The 15,065-nt window shown below is 42.4% G+C and overlaps 1 protein-coding gene across 1 annotated transcript in view; it reads left to right on the top strand.

Annotated features, from left to right (window-relative positions):
- The window catches only part of CIAO2B (cytosolic iron-sulfur assembly component 2B), a 241,424-nt gene extending 238,056 nt beyond the window's left edge, over positions 1-3,368 (top strand). The window contains exon 5 of the mRNA XM_044081967.1: positions 2,733-3,368. Coding sequence (XP_043937902.1) covers positions 2,733-2,833 — 101 coding nt within the window. The 3' untranslated portion in view covers positions 2,834-3,368. The remainder of the gene's footprint in view (positions 1-2,732) is intronic.
- Positions 3,369-15,065: the final 11,697 nt, after the last annotated feature.

Below are 15,065 nucleotides of genomic sequence, written 5' to 3'. Positions count from 1 at the left end.
TGAGCTGAAATTTTTCTTGGTGAGTAACTTCAACTGTCTTCCCTGTGGATAAGGTATTAAAAAGAAAACCCGCATTCGTGCCCAAGGTTATTTCAGAGTTTACTTGAATCAGGCACTCAATCTCTTGATGTTTTATCCAGATCCTCAGAACTGGGGAGAAAGGATTCTACATAATCTAGATATGCATAGCCAGCTCAGGTACTATCTTAATGGAATCAAGTCCTTTAGAAATGCTTACCAGCTATTTATTTTTTATGTTGGGAAAGAGAAAGGACAACCCACTTCAAAATAGCCTTTTTCTAGTTGGTTGTCCTAAGCTATGCCCTTTGGTTATATCCACCTTACTAAACCACTTCCAGACAGTATATACTAGGGGTTTTGTCTTTGATGGCATGTTGGAAAGGGGTGATCTCTAGAAGCAACTGCTTGGTCCTTTGTACATACCTTTATAAGGCATTTTAAATTGGATGATTTTGCTAGATCCAGGACGGACTTTACTAGGACCATTCTCCAGTGGCTCCTAGATTCATATCCTTCCTCTTCCCAGGTTGGGTAGGCTTTGGTAATCAACTCGTGTAGACTAAAAGCTACTGCATCACTGGGAGTGATGAACATAGTGCAGCTGTGTAAACTGCACTTACCTATAACAGTAGATGTTTTAATTCCACACCCACCATTTGTCCTACTTCTATTATATATAGTTTTCATTGAGAAATAGTTTATTTCTTGTTTGTTTACTTCAGGATGAGTACTGTACTAAACTTTTAGGCAAGAAAGTCCTGATGATTTTCCACTTTGCTGATTTTCCTTCCACAGGGCTTGACCAATCATTAGTCCAAGTGAAGTAAGGAAGGAAGCCAGAGGTTTTGGAAGCTGGCTGAATGTTGTATTTTTGGGCAAGAGAACCCATATAGCCTAAAGGCTATTGCAGCAGTGAGGAATTAAAACATTTACTGTTCTGGATAAAGTGCAGCTTTCACAACTGTACTATCCCTGGCCTAGGTGCGGTTACATAGGCATTGGCCAAAAGGGGTACATTATCCCTTTTAAGATTTAAGCATTAGATCTGCAGTCATCTTCATTTATTTGGATCTGAAGTTTATTTAATAGTCTAATAGTCCGAAGCCTTTCGTTAGGCTATGTGCAGCTGTTATATCACTCCACACACTGCCCTTACCACGGACTGTTTTTTGGAAAGTCGCCTTACCTACTGCTCATCTCCTTCACTGTGTGCCATTCTCTCATACTTGATGCTGCTTTTTGAGTTGTGGTTAATGCTTTGTTACTTGATAGCTCTGCCACTGTCTTTCCATCTCCTGTCTGTCCTCCTCATACCCACTTTTCCAGTGTTCTAGATCTGCTTATCTAGAGCTACTTAACCATTTTAGGGCTTTGTTTTGTATCTATTTTAATTGTATCCTCCCTTCAGAATTGATTAAAAAAACAAAAAAAAAAAACTGATTTTCCTGTCAGTAAGCCACATTTCTGACTTTTCCAATCCTAAGGAATCTGCCTTTCAGCAGTGTTTAGAGCTCCATTAATCACTTTTTACTAGGAAATCATTTTCTTCCCTATCTAGTGTATGCTAGCTTGTATATTCAGAGGCTTTCTGAAATTCAACTAGTGTGTTCCTCTGCTTAGCCTTGTTTAGAGTTTCGAGGAGTCTCTACTTCCACAGAATAGCTTGGCTGTTTCCCAACACCTTGTTTATGAATGAAGTAAGACCGAGTGGTTTTCAGTTCCTCATATCCCATCATGTACTACATGGAGTATGATCCGACTGTTTTGAATTTGTAAGTTTTCTGACAGTTTCTTTGGTAACCTACTTTTACTTTTTCCAGGCAAACAGGATAGCATTAGCTTTAGACCTAGATTTGATTCTTCCATACATGTATTGTGTGTCTGAACAAGTCAGGTTAAACAGACAGTTGCTCCCAGATAGCTTCTTTTTGTGTATTGGGCTTGCCTTGTTAGTGCTATTTGGCATTTTTGAATATTGACCCCTTGTGTCCCCCACTGTTAGAGTAGCTACTTGCTTTCCTTATGACCGTGCTGTACCCCACCTACCAAAGTCCTTTTCATTCTTCAATAAAGTTGTTACAGTAGGGAGGAAATTGACTACATTTTTACCATTTTCACGTAAGTGTAGAATCCAGTGATTACAGAATTCTGCGTTATTAAAGGATTTGGAAAGATTACTGAACCTGAAATTTTACATCCTCACGTTTTCAGTTAGGTACACCTATTTTGAACTTTGCTGTGCACTTTTCTAAGAGTAATTATTATCATGTGCTCTACGAACGTGGCAATGTATAGCATTATTATTTGAGATACTGCTGTACCTTAAGTATGTCAACCATACTGATGAAAGTTTTAAAATGTTTACTTTATTCAGATGTGCTGTCGTCTTTTCTAACTTTTATTATATCAGATGGAAATCGGTGTTACTGAAATCTTAAAATGTTTAATCAAAAGGTTCTTATCTCTGGCAGAAGTGCTCATTATTAATCATTTATAATGAAACATTCACATAAAACTGCCAAACTGCAGGCAAATAATTTTACTGCTATGTTTGTTGCCATTAATAATTGCAACTTCTTTTTTTTTTTGTTGTTAAAAGATGTTCATAAAGTAAATACCCTACTCCATGTAGATGGGAGTGAAGTTGAGAACAGTTTCAGCAGAGATCTGCAAATCATTAACATCTTGCTCCCTTTTGCTGTCTTTCACAGTGAATAAACAGCTTGCAGACAAAGAACGTGTAGCTGCTGCCTTGGAAAACTCACACTTGTTGGAAGTTGTCAATCAGTGTTTGGCTGTTAAGTCTTCCTGAAGAAGGAAATATGAAATTGCTACCATTTTGGATGCCTTCTAGCTTTTGCACAGAGTTTGAGGAGATTTGCTGCTGAGAAGTAGAATTTTTATATGTAATGTCTAGGTTATCTAAGTTATGTAAAACTATATATATTTCTGTCTCTCTTTTTTTTCCATTTGTTTTTATAATGAAGTGGACAGAGAACAGGGTGCCTCTTTGGGGGCAGTATGCAAACTGGAACAACAAATTGATAAATGGTAATAAAGTATTTATATTGCAAGTTTCTAATGATATGTTTTGATAACCATCAGAAGAGTGATTGAGTAACTCGATTGATGTGATTAATATGCCCATTTGCATTGTGCTTAAAATGTTGTACATTTTCCTGTCTAATCCATATGTGTTAGTGTACAGGTGAATGTTTTCACATCTGCTGCACCTTATCTAATTGAACGAGGTATTGTGTAATGTTTATTAAGAGAGATGTTCTTGTGGAATGTGTCTTCCAGGTCATTATTTGTCATCTTGAAACTAAAATAATTTTAAGACTGAATGACTGATCATGTTTGTAATGCACTAATATGTAGCTGTCTTATCAGAACATTTTAAGACAGCATCATAAATTGTCTTGTTTCAAGTCTGTGTAGCTTAAATCATATAAGAAAGCAACATGGTTTCAGCTGAGTTAATGTATATGTTATCTACATCTTGGCATGGACTCCACTTGTTTTTTAGATATCAGTTAAGTTGCCTTGTAGGTTGTAGTTTAGTGCTATGACAGGCAGTATGATGAAGTATCTGGGCTACCTTTAGCACAAAAAGTAAACATTTGGTGAGATTAAACAATGTCCTTCCTTAGAATTGTTGAAGTATTTCAGACTGTTGGGTTACCTCGCCAAATAACATGGACGTCCGGCCGGAGTAACAAAGCCAAAACCTTTCATAGAGCCGTATGTCTGGCATATGACCTAAGTCCGTGGGCATAATCTAAGTGTAAGTGTCATATCCGTGTGTTTGTTGTACTTGTGGTCATTGGTACCATTGTCCTTCACTGATTCAGATGAGTTCCCTGTTGGGTAACCTTCCTTGTTTTTTCTTAGTCACATTTCTGTTTCTTGCTCTATTAAATGTCGGCTAGGAGGGGAAATTGTGGTGGCAGTAGGCAAATTGCGTGGAGTGTTCTCCACTCCGTGCCATTTCTGCTTAGGTGCAGAGCATGACTACAGAAATTGTAAAGTCTGTCCACATCTGACCGACTTTTGTCTCTCAGTTCCTACTTGGAAACAAAGTGCCTTAAGCACCTTGCCCAAGTAAAGATGGTAGATCCTTCTACCCCTGTTATCCTGCCCATTAAAAAGAAAGTCTATGAGGTCTAGGCCTGTTATCATGACTGCCCAGATTTGGAAGTACCTGCAGAGGTTTTGGAATCCACGATACACCCATCATCATCTCAGGCTACAGCTACTATGACCCCAGCCAGAGGCCAGTCTGAGGTTCTCTCGTCTGACATGACTATCATTACTGATGATGGTGAGAATGGGGAATTCCATTTAATAATTTCAGAATGGCCCAAAGGCATACCACGGATCCTCATTAGAGAGGAAATTCCAGGGCTGTTCATTTAGATTCATCAAGGGTAGGAGCCTCTGTATTTAGTTAAAGAAAGAATGCCCCCCCCCCCCAGGAAAAAGTAGCAAAAAATAAAAATGTTTATTCCCCTCAAATATCCAAAGAAAACAACTTGATGGATTTTTCAGAGGCCCTATTAAGGCCGTAATGGCACATAGGGAACCATCCTTTGCAGGGCTTACTACTGTTTCTACTTCCACTCCTCAAAAGAGATACCTAGACACTTTTTCTGAGGATGAAGAGGATGACTCAGGCTTCAGTTGAGCACTCCTTGGCCTAATCCTCCCATATCCTTTCACCAGGTCAAGTGGCCTTGGATGATGAAGATTCTCTTTCTCCTGACTCCCTTGTCAAAGATGCTTCATTTGGGGTAACTATTGCTAATTTGGTGAGTCATTTGGAAAAGGAATCTAAACAGATCTTTGAAGTTCAACAAAGATGATATAGCTTCTTGGAAATAGGCACCTCCTACTCCTAAAACGTGTACCTCCTGATATCCTTCCATTTCACTGTTGCAGTATTCTTAACATGAGGGATACACTACCAAGGGCTGACTGACATCCGGCCAGTATACCAAAGCCTTTAGGTTGTTATTGACATGTTGTACATCACACATATGCTCCCTGCACAAGGCGTAGGACATAAAGGTGATGTCCAGAGGTACCATCCACAGAACTTCTTTGCCACCAGTCCAGACACCATCTTTGATCATCTGTCTGATCACTGGAGTCGTTGCTGGTTACCTAGCAGTCCAGATAAATGCCCCGTTGTGGGTTTTTGATTCATCCTTTTTTTGCTTTTAGCATTTGTTGTTGTTGTGGGGTTTCATGTCTTCCAGAAAGGGTAAATGCCAGTGTGAGAGACAGATTCCCCATAAAAACCATCATGAGCAGTGCTTGTTTTGTTTAGAAGCTTCTCTTGACCATATGTCCTGTACTGTTTGTCATACTTTTGGTCCAAAGACCTTACATAGTCATCTCCTATCTCACCATTTATCTTGAGCACCAGTGTCTAAAGCTTTTAGCGAAAGATGCTATAGAGGGTATTTCCTGGCCTGAGAGTCTGTTTTCGAAGAAGGCCAAAAAAAAGTCAGGTCATTTTCTTTGGCTGTGCCTCCTCCACTGGACATCTCTCTTGAGGCTGGTGAAAGCCTTGAGGATTGTCCAGCTTTTGGGCTGGATTCCTCTGCTGTGACCTGTTTGAAGGTTGGCATGGATCCGGCTTCTCACATGACTTCGGAGGCCTTACAGATCTGCTTCAGACACTCAGGAGGAACCGTGACTGATTATCAACGAAGGGCCTAAGGGAGTTCCTTAGATACTGGTTAGGGTGGAAGTCCCTATTACGACTGAGCCGTCTTCTTTTCATAAGGTGGACATCTGTTTAAAAAAGAAGCAAAAACAAAACCCATTTTGCTTTCAAGGACCCTCAAAGTGAATGGCAGAATGCTACATAGGGTTTGTTCAATGCTCCTGTGGCCTTGAAGCTTCCTTATGGGGTCTCTGTCCCGGCTCCTCCTACGCCTTCTTCCTCCTCAAAAGGTCTATTGATTATGATTCCTCTGAAGAGGAAGAGGAGTCTGATGAGTAATCACTGGTCCATTCTACACAGTTTCCTTCCCCTTTGGATTATGGTTTTGAGGAAGAGGAGTCTTCTGTTCCTCAGTCTCCTTTTGAGGAGATTTTTCTTCGGGGATACCGTTGCCAGGATGATGGAATTTTTAAAAGGGATTGTTCCCAAGTTGTGAAGTACAGAGGAGATGATATGAGCTCCTTCAAGTAGAATCTCCTAGACCCTCTGCTGTTCTCCTGTTTTGGCTGCTTTATTGGATGCCTTTTCATCTGTATCTCAGGCCCCAGACTCTCAGCCCCTTGCTCCTAAAAAAACAGATAAGTTTTATAAAGTGCCTAATGACTGCAAATTCCTTTGCAAGTATCCATTTGCTCACCTGTCAGGGGTTTCTGTGGAATCTGACAAGCCTTTTAAATTTCTGCTTTCAGTCAAACTTCTTCCTTCTGATAAAGACAGCAGGACCATGGAAGGGCTGGATAAAAAGGTTTATACTTCAGCCACCCTAGCCTTTTGGGTTGTTAATCAGACTCATATGACCAGGTATGTTTTGGATGTCCTTTCTCAAACTTGTTAGGTTATTTCTGACCTTCCTGATTCTGAGGAAAAGACTTCTGCCTTGTCTCCTGTAGGGGCTTCTTCTCATGTAGCTCACCATTCCATTACGTGTAGTTATGATGCATCAGGTGCTCCTCCTAGGGCTGGTGCTTCTGGCTCTGTGTTGAGGAGATATTTCTGGCTAAGGCTTCAACCTTTGCCTGATAATATTAAGGCTAAGTTGATGGATGCTTCTCTATACAACAAATGTCTGTTTGGTGCTGCTGCAGCTGCAGGAGAAAGCAAGGAGTTACAGGACCTGAAACATATTTTTGTTTCCCTGTGCCAAAGTTCTAGAGAAACTATTCTAATAAACTTGCTTTTGTTAGAAGGCAGTCTCATCCTCCTCCTAAAGGCAAGAAGGGTGCTAGGAGGATTCCCCCTAGCTAAGTCTACACAGACCCTTCCTGTTCAAAAGCTTTCCTTTCCTGCTAAACCAGGTGCTGTCTGACTATCTGATTCTTCACAGCCGCATTCCTGTCTCGCATCATCTTTCTCTGTCTCTTCCTATCTGGTTTAGCATAACCCAGGATTCATGGGTTCTTTCCATCGTTCACCAGGGCTATTTCATGGTTTCGAAATCTCTTCCCCCCCCTTCATGGGCATTCCTTATCCACCTCAAGACCAGTTGAGCTCTTTTCCAGAGTTGCTTCAGGGTCTTTTGATTCAGGAAACTATTCAAGAGGTTCCAGCTACTCAAAGGGGGAAGGGGTTTTATACTAGAATGTTTTTGCTCCCCAGGAAAGAAGAAGCTTGGAGACCCATTGTGGATCTTTCTCACTTGAATACTTTTCTGAAGGTTCTCCTTTCGAATGTTATCCCTTCAGATTTTTCCTCTTCTGCTTCCTCAGGCTTTTATGGTTTCTCTGGATCTCAAGGATGCTTGCCTCCATATCCTTATTCATCCCCTTTTCAGGAAGTTTTTACATTTCTCTGTTGTTTCCTGACATATTCAGTTCTCTGTTTTGCCCTTTGGCCTCTCTACTGCCCTGAGAGTATTCGCCAAATGTCTAGCTGGTGTGATTCATTGTTGCAGGCTCAAAGCCATTCAGGTCTTTACTTATTTAGGCAACCTGTTTATTCAAGCCTCGTCTTCAGAGATTCTTTTACAGTACCTTCAGTGGGTCATCACTCTGTTGCAAAGTCTGCAATCCACTGTAAATTTTCAAAAGTCCTTCCTGTCTTCATCACAGGATCATGTTTTTCTGGGATTCAAAATCCAGACTGTTCCTGTGCTAGCATCCCTGCCTTCTCCCAAGGCTTTGACTCTGGTTTCCTTATTCAGTGCCTTCTTCCCCTGGCCATAATTTCAGGCAGGGAATTTCTAAGGGCTCTGGGATTCATGCCGTCCCCCATCCTTATGCTTCCCTTCGCCAGACTTGCATATGAGAAAGCGTCAGTGGTATCGTCAGTTTGGCTTTAGCATGCTCATCCTCTTTGGGTTTCCAATCCTTCTTCTTCCATGTCTCATGTTGGAATTTCAGTGGTAGAATCACCAATTGACTTTCAGTCCAGGCCTTCCCTTTCCAAACCCTGCTTTCCTCTCAGGAGCTGTTCACAGATACCTCATATAGGGGTTGGGGAGTTTCCTTCAGAAACCTAAAGATGCAAGGCCTTTAGTCTCTTCAGCAGCAAAAAGAGCACAGCAATATTAAGGAGATGCAAGCTCTTCTTTTGGCACTCACTGCTTTTCATCCTCTTGTTTCCTCCAGGGCCCCTAAAGATCTTTACAGACAACACCACAGTGATGTGATACATCAGCAAATAAGAGGGGATAAGGTCTGCCTTGCAGATTTGGCATTGCAGGTCTGGGAGTTAGCGATTCAGTACCAAGTCACACTTCAGGCAGTGTACATTCCATCAAGTCAGAATTTTGTGGCAGACTCCCTGAGCAGATCCATAACACAATGTCACGAGTGGATGCTTCACAGGGATGTGTTTCCAGACATTATCCACCAGTAGGGTATTCCTCAAGTAGATCTCGTTGCCTCCCCTCTGAACAGGCAGCTTCCTCAGTTTTGTGCCAGGACTCAATGTCCTCTGGTCTGGAAGGTGGATGCCCTATATTTTCATGGAAGGGGATATTTCTCTGTCTTCCTTCCCCTCCCTCTCATTCCAAAAGTCCTGTGCAAGATAAAACAGGATGATCCCAAAATCTTGCTGGTGACTCCCTTTTGGTCCAGACTGCATTGGTTCCCACTTGTGCACTTAGCTAAGGGCAGTAATCACACATTACCTAACATGGTGGATCTTCTCACACAAGACAAGGGATCTCTTATCCATCCCCACCTGTCCACGCTTCAACTGACAGTGTGGGTAATGGGGTTTTGATTCCCCATAGGCACCTTTTTTCTGAGGACATGCTTCGGGTTCTACAGGAGACCAGTAAACTCACTAATAGGAAATCCTACTTGTCCAAATGGAAGAGGTTTTCTGTTTCATGTCTTTCTCATAACCTGGACCACTTACTGTGGATGTTTCTTTGGTTCTTTCTTATTTGTGTGAATTGCTCAATGCTGGGTTGGCATATTCTTCTATTAAAACCCATATCTCAGCTATTTCTGCTTGTCTGCCTTTAACTCATTCTTTGGCCTCTAGTTTTGAGGCCAAACAGTTTCTTAAAAGTGTCTTTCATATTAGACCCTGTTCCTCCTTTCTGGGATCTTAATTTTGTTTTGGAGAAATTGATTCAGGCTCCTTTTCAGCCTGCAGCTTCAGCTTCCTTACAGCATTGTTCTTGGAAGACTGACTGTTCTTTTGTTGGCCCTTACTTCTGCCAGATGAGTGTCGGAACAGCAAGCTCTTATGGGTGTTCCTCCTTTTGTAGTTTTTCATAAGGACAGTGTCTCTCTTAATACCAGTCTTTCTTTTATGCCTAAGGTGGTGAATGAGTTGTCTCTTGATCAGTGTATTAATTTGCCCACATTTTTTCCCTGCTCTGCAGTCTGCTAGTGGGAAGGTTTTGCACACTTTGGATGTGCATAGACAACTCAGATTTTATTTCGACAAAACTAAAAATTTTAGAAAATCTGATCAGGTCCTTGTTTCTTTTCATCCTAGATCATTAGGTTTGGTAGTTTCCAAGCAGACTATTTCCTCTAGGATTTCTAAAGCCATTTCTTTTTTGTTTGTTTTCATCATGGTAAGAGCCTTACTTCTGTGGTTAACACTTACTGTACTAGGGCTATGGCTTCTTCTGGTGCTTTTTTCAAGGGTTTGGATGCTAATTCTATCAATGAAGCAGCTAGCTGGTCTTCAGTGCGTACCTTTACCTAGCTTTACAAGTTGGATGGCATATCCAGGGCTAGAGAGGGTTTTGCTAGGGCCATTCTTCTTGGATTCCTAGAAGGCGCTGTTGGCTCTTTCTCCTCCCTGCCTTCTCCCTGAGCTTTGTGCTCTCCCTCATGTTAAGAATACTGCAACAGTGAAATGGAAGGACATAGTACAATTGTGTAAAATCATACCATAACACTAGATGTCCTTCTGTTCACTGTTGCAGTATTTGCTCCCTCCCTCTTCACCCTGGTCTTTTATCCCTCTGGATGTGCATGTTACCCTCTAGTATCCTAGGGCTGGGTTCCTCCTGGGGCTCTCAGTTCTGAGGATAATACAACTGGATGTCACCTTAATGCCCTTTGCCTTGTGCAGGGAGCATACGTGTGATGTATGGAGTATCAATAGCAACCTAAATGCTTTGGTATACCAGACGAACATTGGCGGCCCTTGGCAGGGGATCCCTCATGTTAAGAATACTGCAACAGTGAAATGGAAGGACATAGTACAGTTGTGTAAAATCCTACCATAACAGTAGATATCCTTCTGTGTTCACTGTTGCAGTATTCACTCCCTTCCTCCTCACCCTGGTATTTTTCCTTCTGGATGTGTTACCCTGTGGTATCCTAGGGCTGTGTTCCTCCTGTGGCTCTCAGTTCTGAGGATGGTACGCCTGGATGTCACCTTTATGCCCTGTGCCTTGTGAGGGGAGCATACATGTGATGTATGGCGTATCAATAGCAACCAAAAGGCTTTGGTATACTGGCTGGAAGTTGGGCTGCCCTTGGCAGGGGATCCCTCGTGTTAAGAATACTGCAACAGTGAAGTGGAAGGTCATAGCAGAGTTGTGTAAAATCCTACCATAACAGTAGATGTCGTCCTGTTCACTGTTGCAGTATTTGCTCCCTCCTTCCTCCACCTGGTCTTTTGTGTCTGGATGTGTATGTTACCTTGTGGTATCCTAGGGCTAAGTTCTTACTGGGGTTCTCAGTTCTGAGGATGATACGCCCGAATGTCACCTTTATGCTCTACGCTTTGCGCAGGGAGCCATACATGTGACATATGATATATCATTAACAACCTAAAGGCTTTGTTGTACCGGCTAGAGGTTTGGCCACCCTTGGCCACCCTTGGCAGGGGATCTGTCATGTTAAGAATACTGCAATAGTGAAGAGAAGGACATCTACTGTTATGGTAGTATTTTACACAACTGAACTTTCTAGAGGGTTTCTGTGATGCCCATGCAGTCACTTTCACTGCACCAGACTATCAACCGTCAGCTCCTAAATGGTCTGAAAGGTTTTACAAGGTTCCTGAGGGCTTGCAGTTTCTGTACAAAAACCTTGTGGCAGTAACTTTTGTGTCCCATGTATATAAACAAGCCCCCTAATTTCTACCCATTCCCAGTGGTCTTTCTTCTGATAAAGACAGCAAGGCTGTGGGCAGTTTGAGGAAAAAGGTTGATACATTCTCTACTCTAGCCTTTAGAGCCCTGGTAATACTAGACTCAAATGACTAGATACTTATTGCATGTTCTGGGCAATTTAAATAAAACATTGTCCTTCCTTGAGGAACTTGACAGTAAACAGCAGGCTTTAGCAATCATAGCTCTTGGGTCCAAAGTGGTTAGGTACAGCATTAAATGCAGCTATGATGTGTTTAATACTTCTTCACAGGCCCTGTAGAAGCTGCCCTGGATCAGGAGGTATACATGGTTATGTTCTCAGCCCATCCCAGATGATATGAAGATAAAACTCTTAGACCCTCCTTTAGACAAGAACCTTTTGTTTGGTCTGCCAGCCTTTTCAAACAGTTGCAGGAGTAAGGTAAAATTTATGAAGGACTGTAAACGCATCTTTATTTCTAGGCCAAGATACCAAAGGTGTTACTCTGAAAAAAACATTCTCTTTGCTCACAGGGAACTATGGCCTTCTCAAAAGGTCAGGAAAGTGCCTAGGAAAAGATTCCGTTCAAACCAGACATGAACTCTAGATCTGGGAGGCCACCTAATCCAGACAAGTATGCCTGACTACCCTCTGTCCCATTCTGCACTTCTTGATCCATCTCTCCCCTTATCTAAGTCTCCTCTCATTCCTAAAAAACTGGCTACATATCACATCAGACAAATGCGTTCTTTCAGCCATTTAGAATGGGTGCAGCATGATCTGGAAAGAAGTTTCCTCCATTCATTGTTATTCCTTCTCCACAAAGTCCGATACATTTGCACTTCCCCTTCATTTAAACATTGCTTGAGCAAGGCACAGTAAATCCAATGCCTTAATGTGCAGCAAAATGGTTCTGTTCCAGACTATTCCTTGTACCAAAAAAAAGAAGAGACTGCAGACTGATTCTGTATTTCCCTGCCCTCAACACCTTTCTGTCTGTTCCTGTCTTTCAAGATTTTGTCCCTGCAAACTCTGCTTACATTCATTCATTCTTAAGCCTTCCTGGTGTCTCTCTACTTAAACCTATCTCCACATTCCTTTTCACTTGGCTTACAGGAAATTTTTGAGATTTTCTACTGGGTCATCAGACTTTCAGATGTCCTTCATGGATGCATCTGCAGTCATAACAACTGGGTTGTCCTGTCGTCAGGCAGCCCCTCAGTCGGCCGGATTCCAAAGTCCGGGTCCGCTTCGCTGATGTCGACTTTCACCCGACGCCATCTCTGCTGGTCTCCGGTATAAGGCATCAGCATTTTCTTTTTTTTCTCAGTCTTCTTTGCGCGGGCGGCGCCGCAGAAGTTGTTCAAGAAGTGCGTCCGGTCGGATCCAGAGATTACTACTAAGACTTCTAAAAGAACTGTTTAACTTGTGGGAAACAAATGCCTTGTTTAGGCCCAGACCACGACGTAGCAGCCTGTTCGCCTGTGCTTCCTTCAACCAACTAACGCTAGGGCGCCGGTCGGAGTTTGCTGAACAGACTACCCAAATTGTTAAGAAAAACCATGGTTAGCACAGCTGAATCTTTGACTACTTCTGAGGTTCGTGGTTCCTAGTGAATTATCAGACACCATCCGTGCTGCTAGGCCTCCTGCAGCCATGTCCATTAAGGCCTTTGCCAGGGCTAAAGCAGCCAAGTCTACTAAATCAGTGCCTGTTAAACCCCCCTCAACCAGACCCACTTCTAGTTCACAAATGCTTACTCTGGCAGAAGATTTAATATCCTTAATTAGGGGATCTCAATCTCACCCAGACAGGGCCTCTCAGCCCCAGAGAAGAGACCTAGGGCAGAGCCCCAGCCTGTGTCCTCTGATGATTCCCAAGTGGATGACTCAGATTTTACAGACCAGCCAGAGGCTCCTTTCTCCAATTATGAAGACTCAGATGCTGAAGAATCCATTCCAGCTGCTTCTCCACCAGAAGAATTCTCCTTTGGGGAAACCTTACATGCCATGAGAACAATTCCAATGGCAGCAACAGGATTTCTCAGATTCCAGAAAGCACCTTCCACAACACAGGCCCTTAGCTATACCTCCTGTCCTCTCTGTTGTGGATATGCCTTTAATGATGTCTGCTCTGCACCAGATTCTCCAGCCCCTGCCAAACCAGACAGATTTTACAGGGTACCAGACACTCATCATCACCTATACAAGGCCCCACTTGCAGACCCAAACTATATCCCAGGGGCCTAAGGCAGTAGCCTCAACCACAGCAAAACCCTATTCCTTCTGAAAGGGAAGCCAGGTCTTTAGACAGATGGGGCAAAAAGTTTATACCTCAGCTACTCTCTCAGCTAGAGCTTTAAACTGTCAGTTTCACATGATACAATACCAAGAGTTTATGCTTGATCAGTTAACTAAAAAAACTATCTTCTGATGACTCTATAGATAAGAAATATGTATTAGAAATGGTAAATAACATACAACAGGTTAGTAACCATTCCTTAAAATGTGGCTATGATGCACTGGAGGCTTCATTTAGATCAGCCATGACTGGCACAGTGATAAGAAGACATGCATGGCTGAAGGAACAAGTCTTACCCGATCATGTTAAAGCTAAGTTATTAGATGCTCCTATGGATAAGACCAGTTTGTTTGGTACACCTGCCCAGCAGGTAATGAAGAAAATGGAAGAAAAGGCAAAATCTGTTCAAACGGTTAAAGATTTCTTGCAGGTTCAGCCCCCAAGGTTTAGCAGGAACTGGCCTGCCAAAAATTGGTCCTTTCCTGACTCCACAAGATCCCAAAGGGGCAGGAATAGACGCTCCAGAGGCAGAAACCAATCCAGAGGAGGTGCCTACAGAGGACGACAGTGGCAAGGTAATAACAGAGGCACAGACACAGCCACTACCACTACAACAGCACAATCACAGAACAAATAGCAGCTCCATTAGGCGGAAAATTAACCTTATTTTTGAAAAACTGGCACTATATCACAAAAGACAAGTGGATTTTGCAAACCATAGACCAAGGTTACCGGTTCCACTTTCACACTTTACCAGTCAAGAGGAATGCCAAACCTGCCTCCAAATCAAAAAACAGAAGCTCTACAGCAGATAATGCAATTAGCAAAGATGAGAGCTGTGGAAAGAGTGCCAATAACAGAACAAGGCAAAGGATTTTACTCCAGACTATTCCTAGTTCCAAGAAAGGTAAAAGTTGGAGACCTATTCTGTCCACCTTAAATACATACATCATTGTCCCAAAATTCAAAATGCTGACCCTACAGCAACTTCTTCCCATGCTGGGCAAGGAGTGTTGGCTGGTAACTCTAGATCTCAAGGAGGCATACCTGCACGTCCCCATTCGACCAATTTGCAGAAGATACCTCAGATTTCTTGCAGGATCAGAGCATTATCAATTCTCAGCATTGCCCTTTGGCTTATCTACTGCCAGAGTATTCACAAAATGCCTGGCATCAACTGCAGACTACAGGGAATCCAAATTTACCCATACCTGGACGACTGCCTGCTACAAGGGGACAACAAAAGCAAGCTGACAACAGATTTACAAAGGGTCATTTACTTGCTACAAGCACTGGGATACACAGTCAATTTACAAAAGTCAAGGCTGATACCATCCCAAACAAGGACATTCGAATTGGACACTGTAAAACAAATGGCATTCCTAACAGAAAAACAAAAGAACTCCTCTTTACTTCTTGGCTCTAACAAAACAGAACAAGTTAACAGCAAGAAAAGTTCTGCAGGCCTTGGGCTACATGGCATCATGCATAATCTT

The sequence above is a fragment of the Protopterus annectens genome, chromosome 8.part1 (genome assembly GCF_019279795.1).
Source record: "Protopterus annectens isolate FY-2018-M chromosome 8.part1, PAN1.0, whole genome shotgun sequence".
NCBI classification, from domain to species: Eukaryota; Metazoa; Chordata; order Ceratodontiformes; family Protopteridae; genus Protopterus; species Protopterus annectens.
The sequence above is the reverse complement of the archived record's forward strand: the minus strand, read 5'-3'. Positions and strand labels throughout refer to the sequence as shown.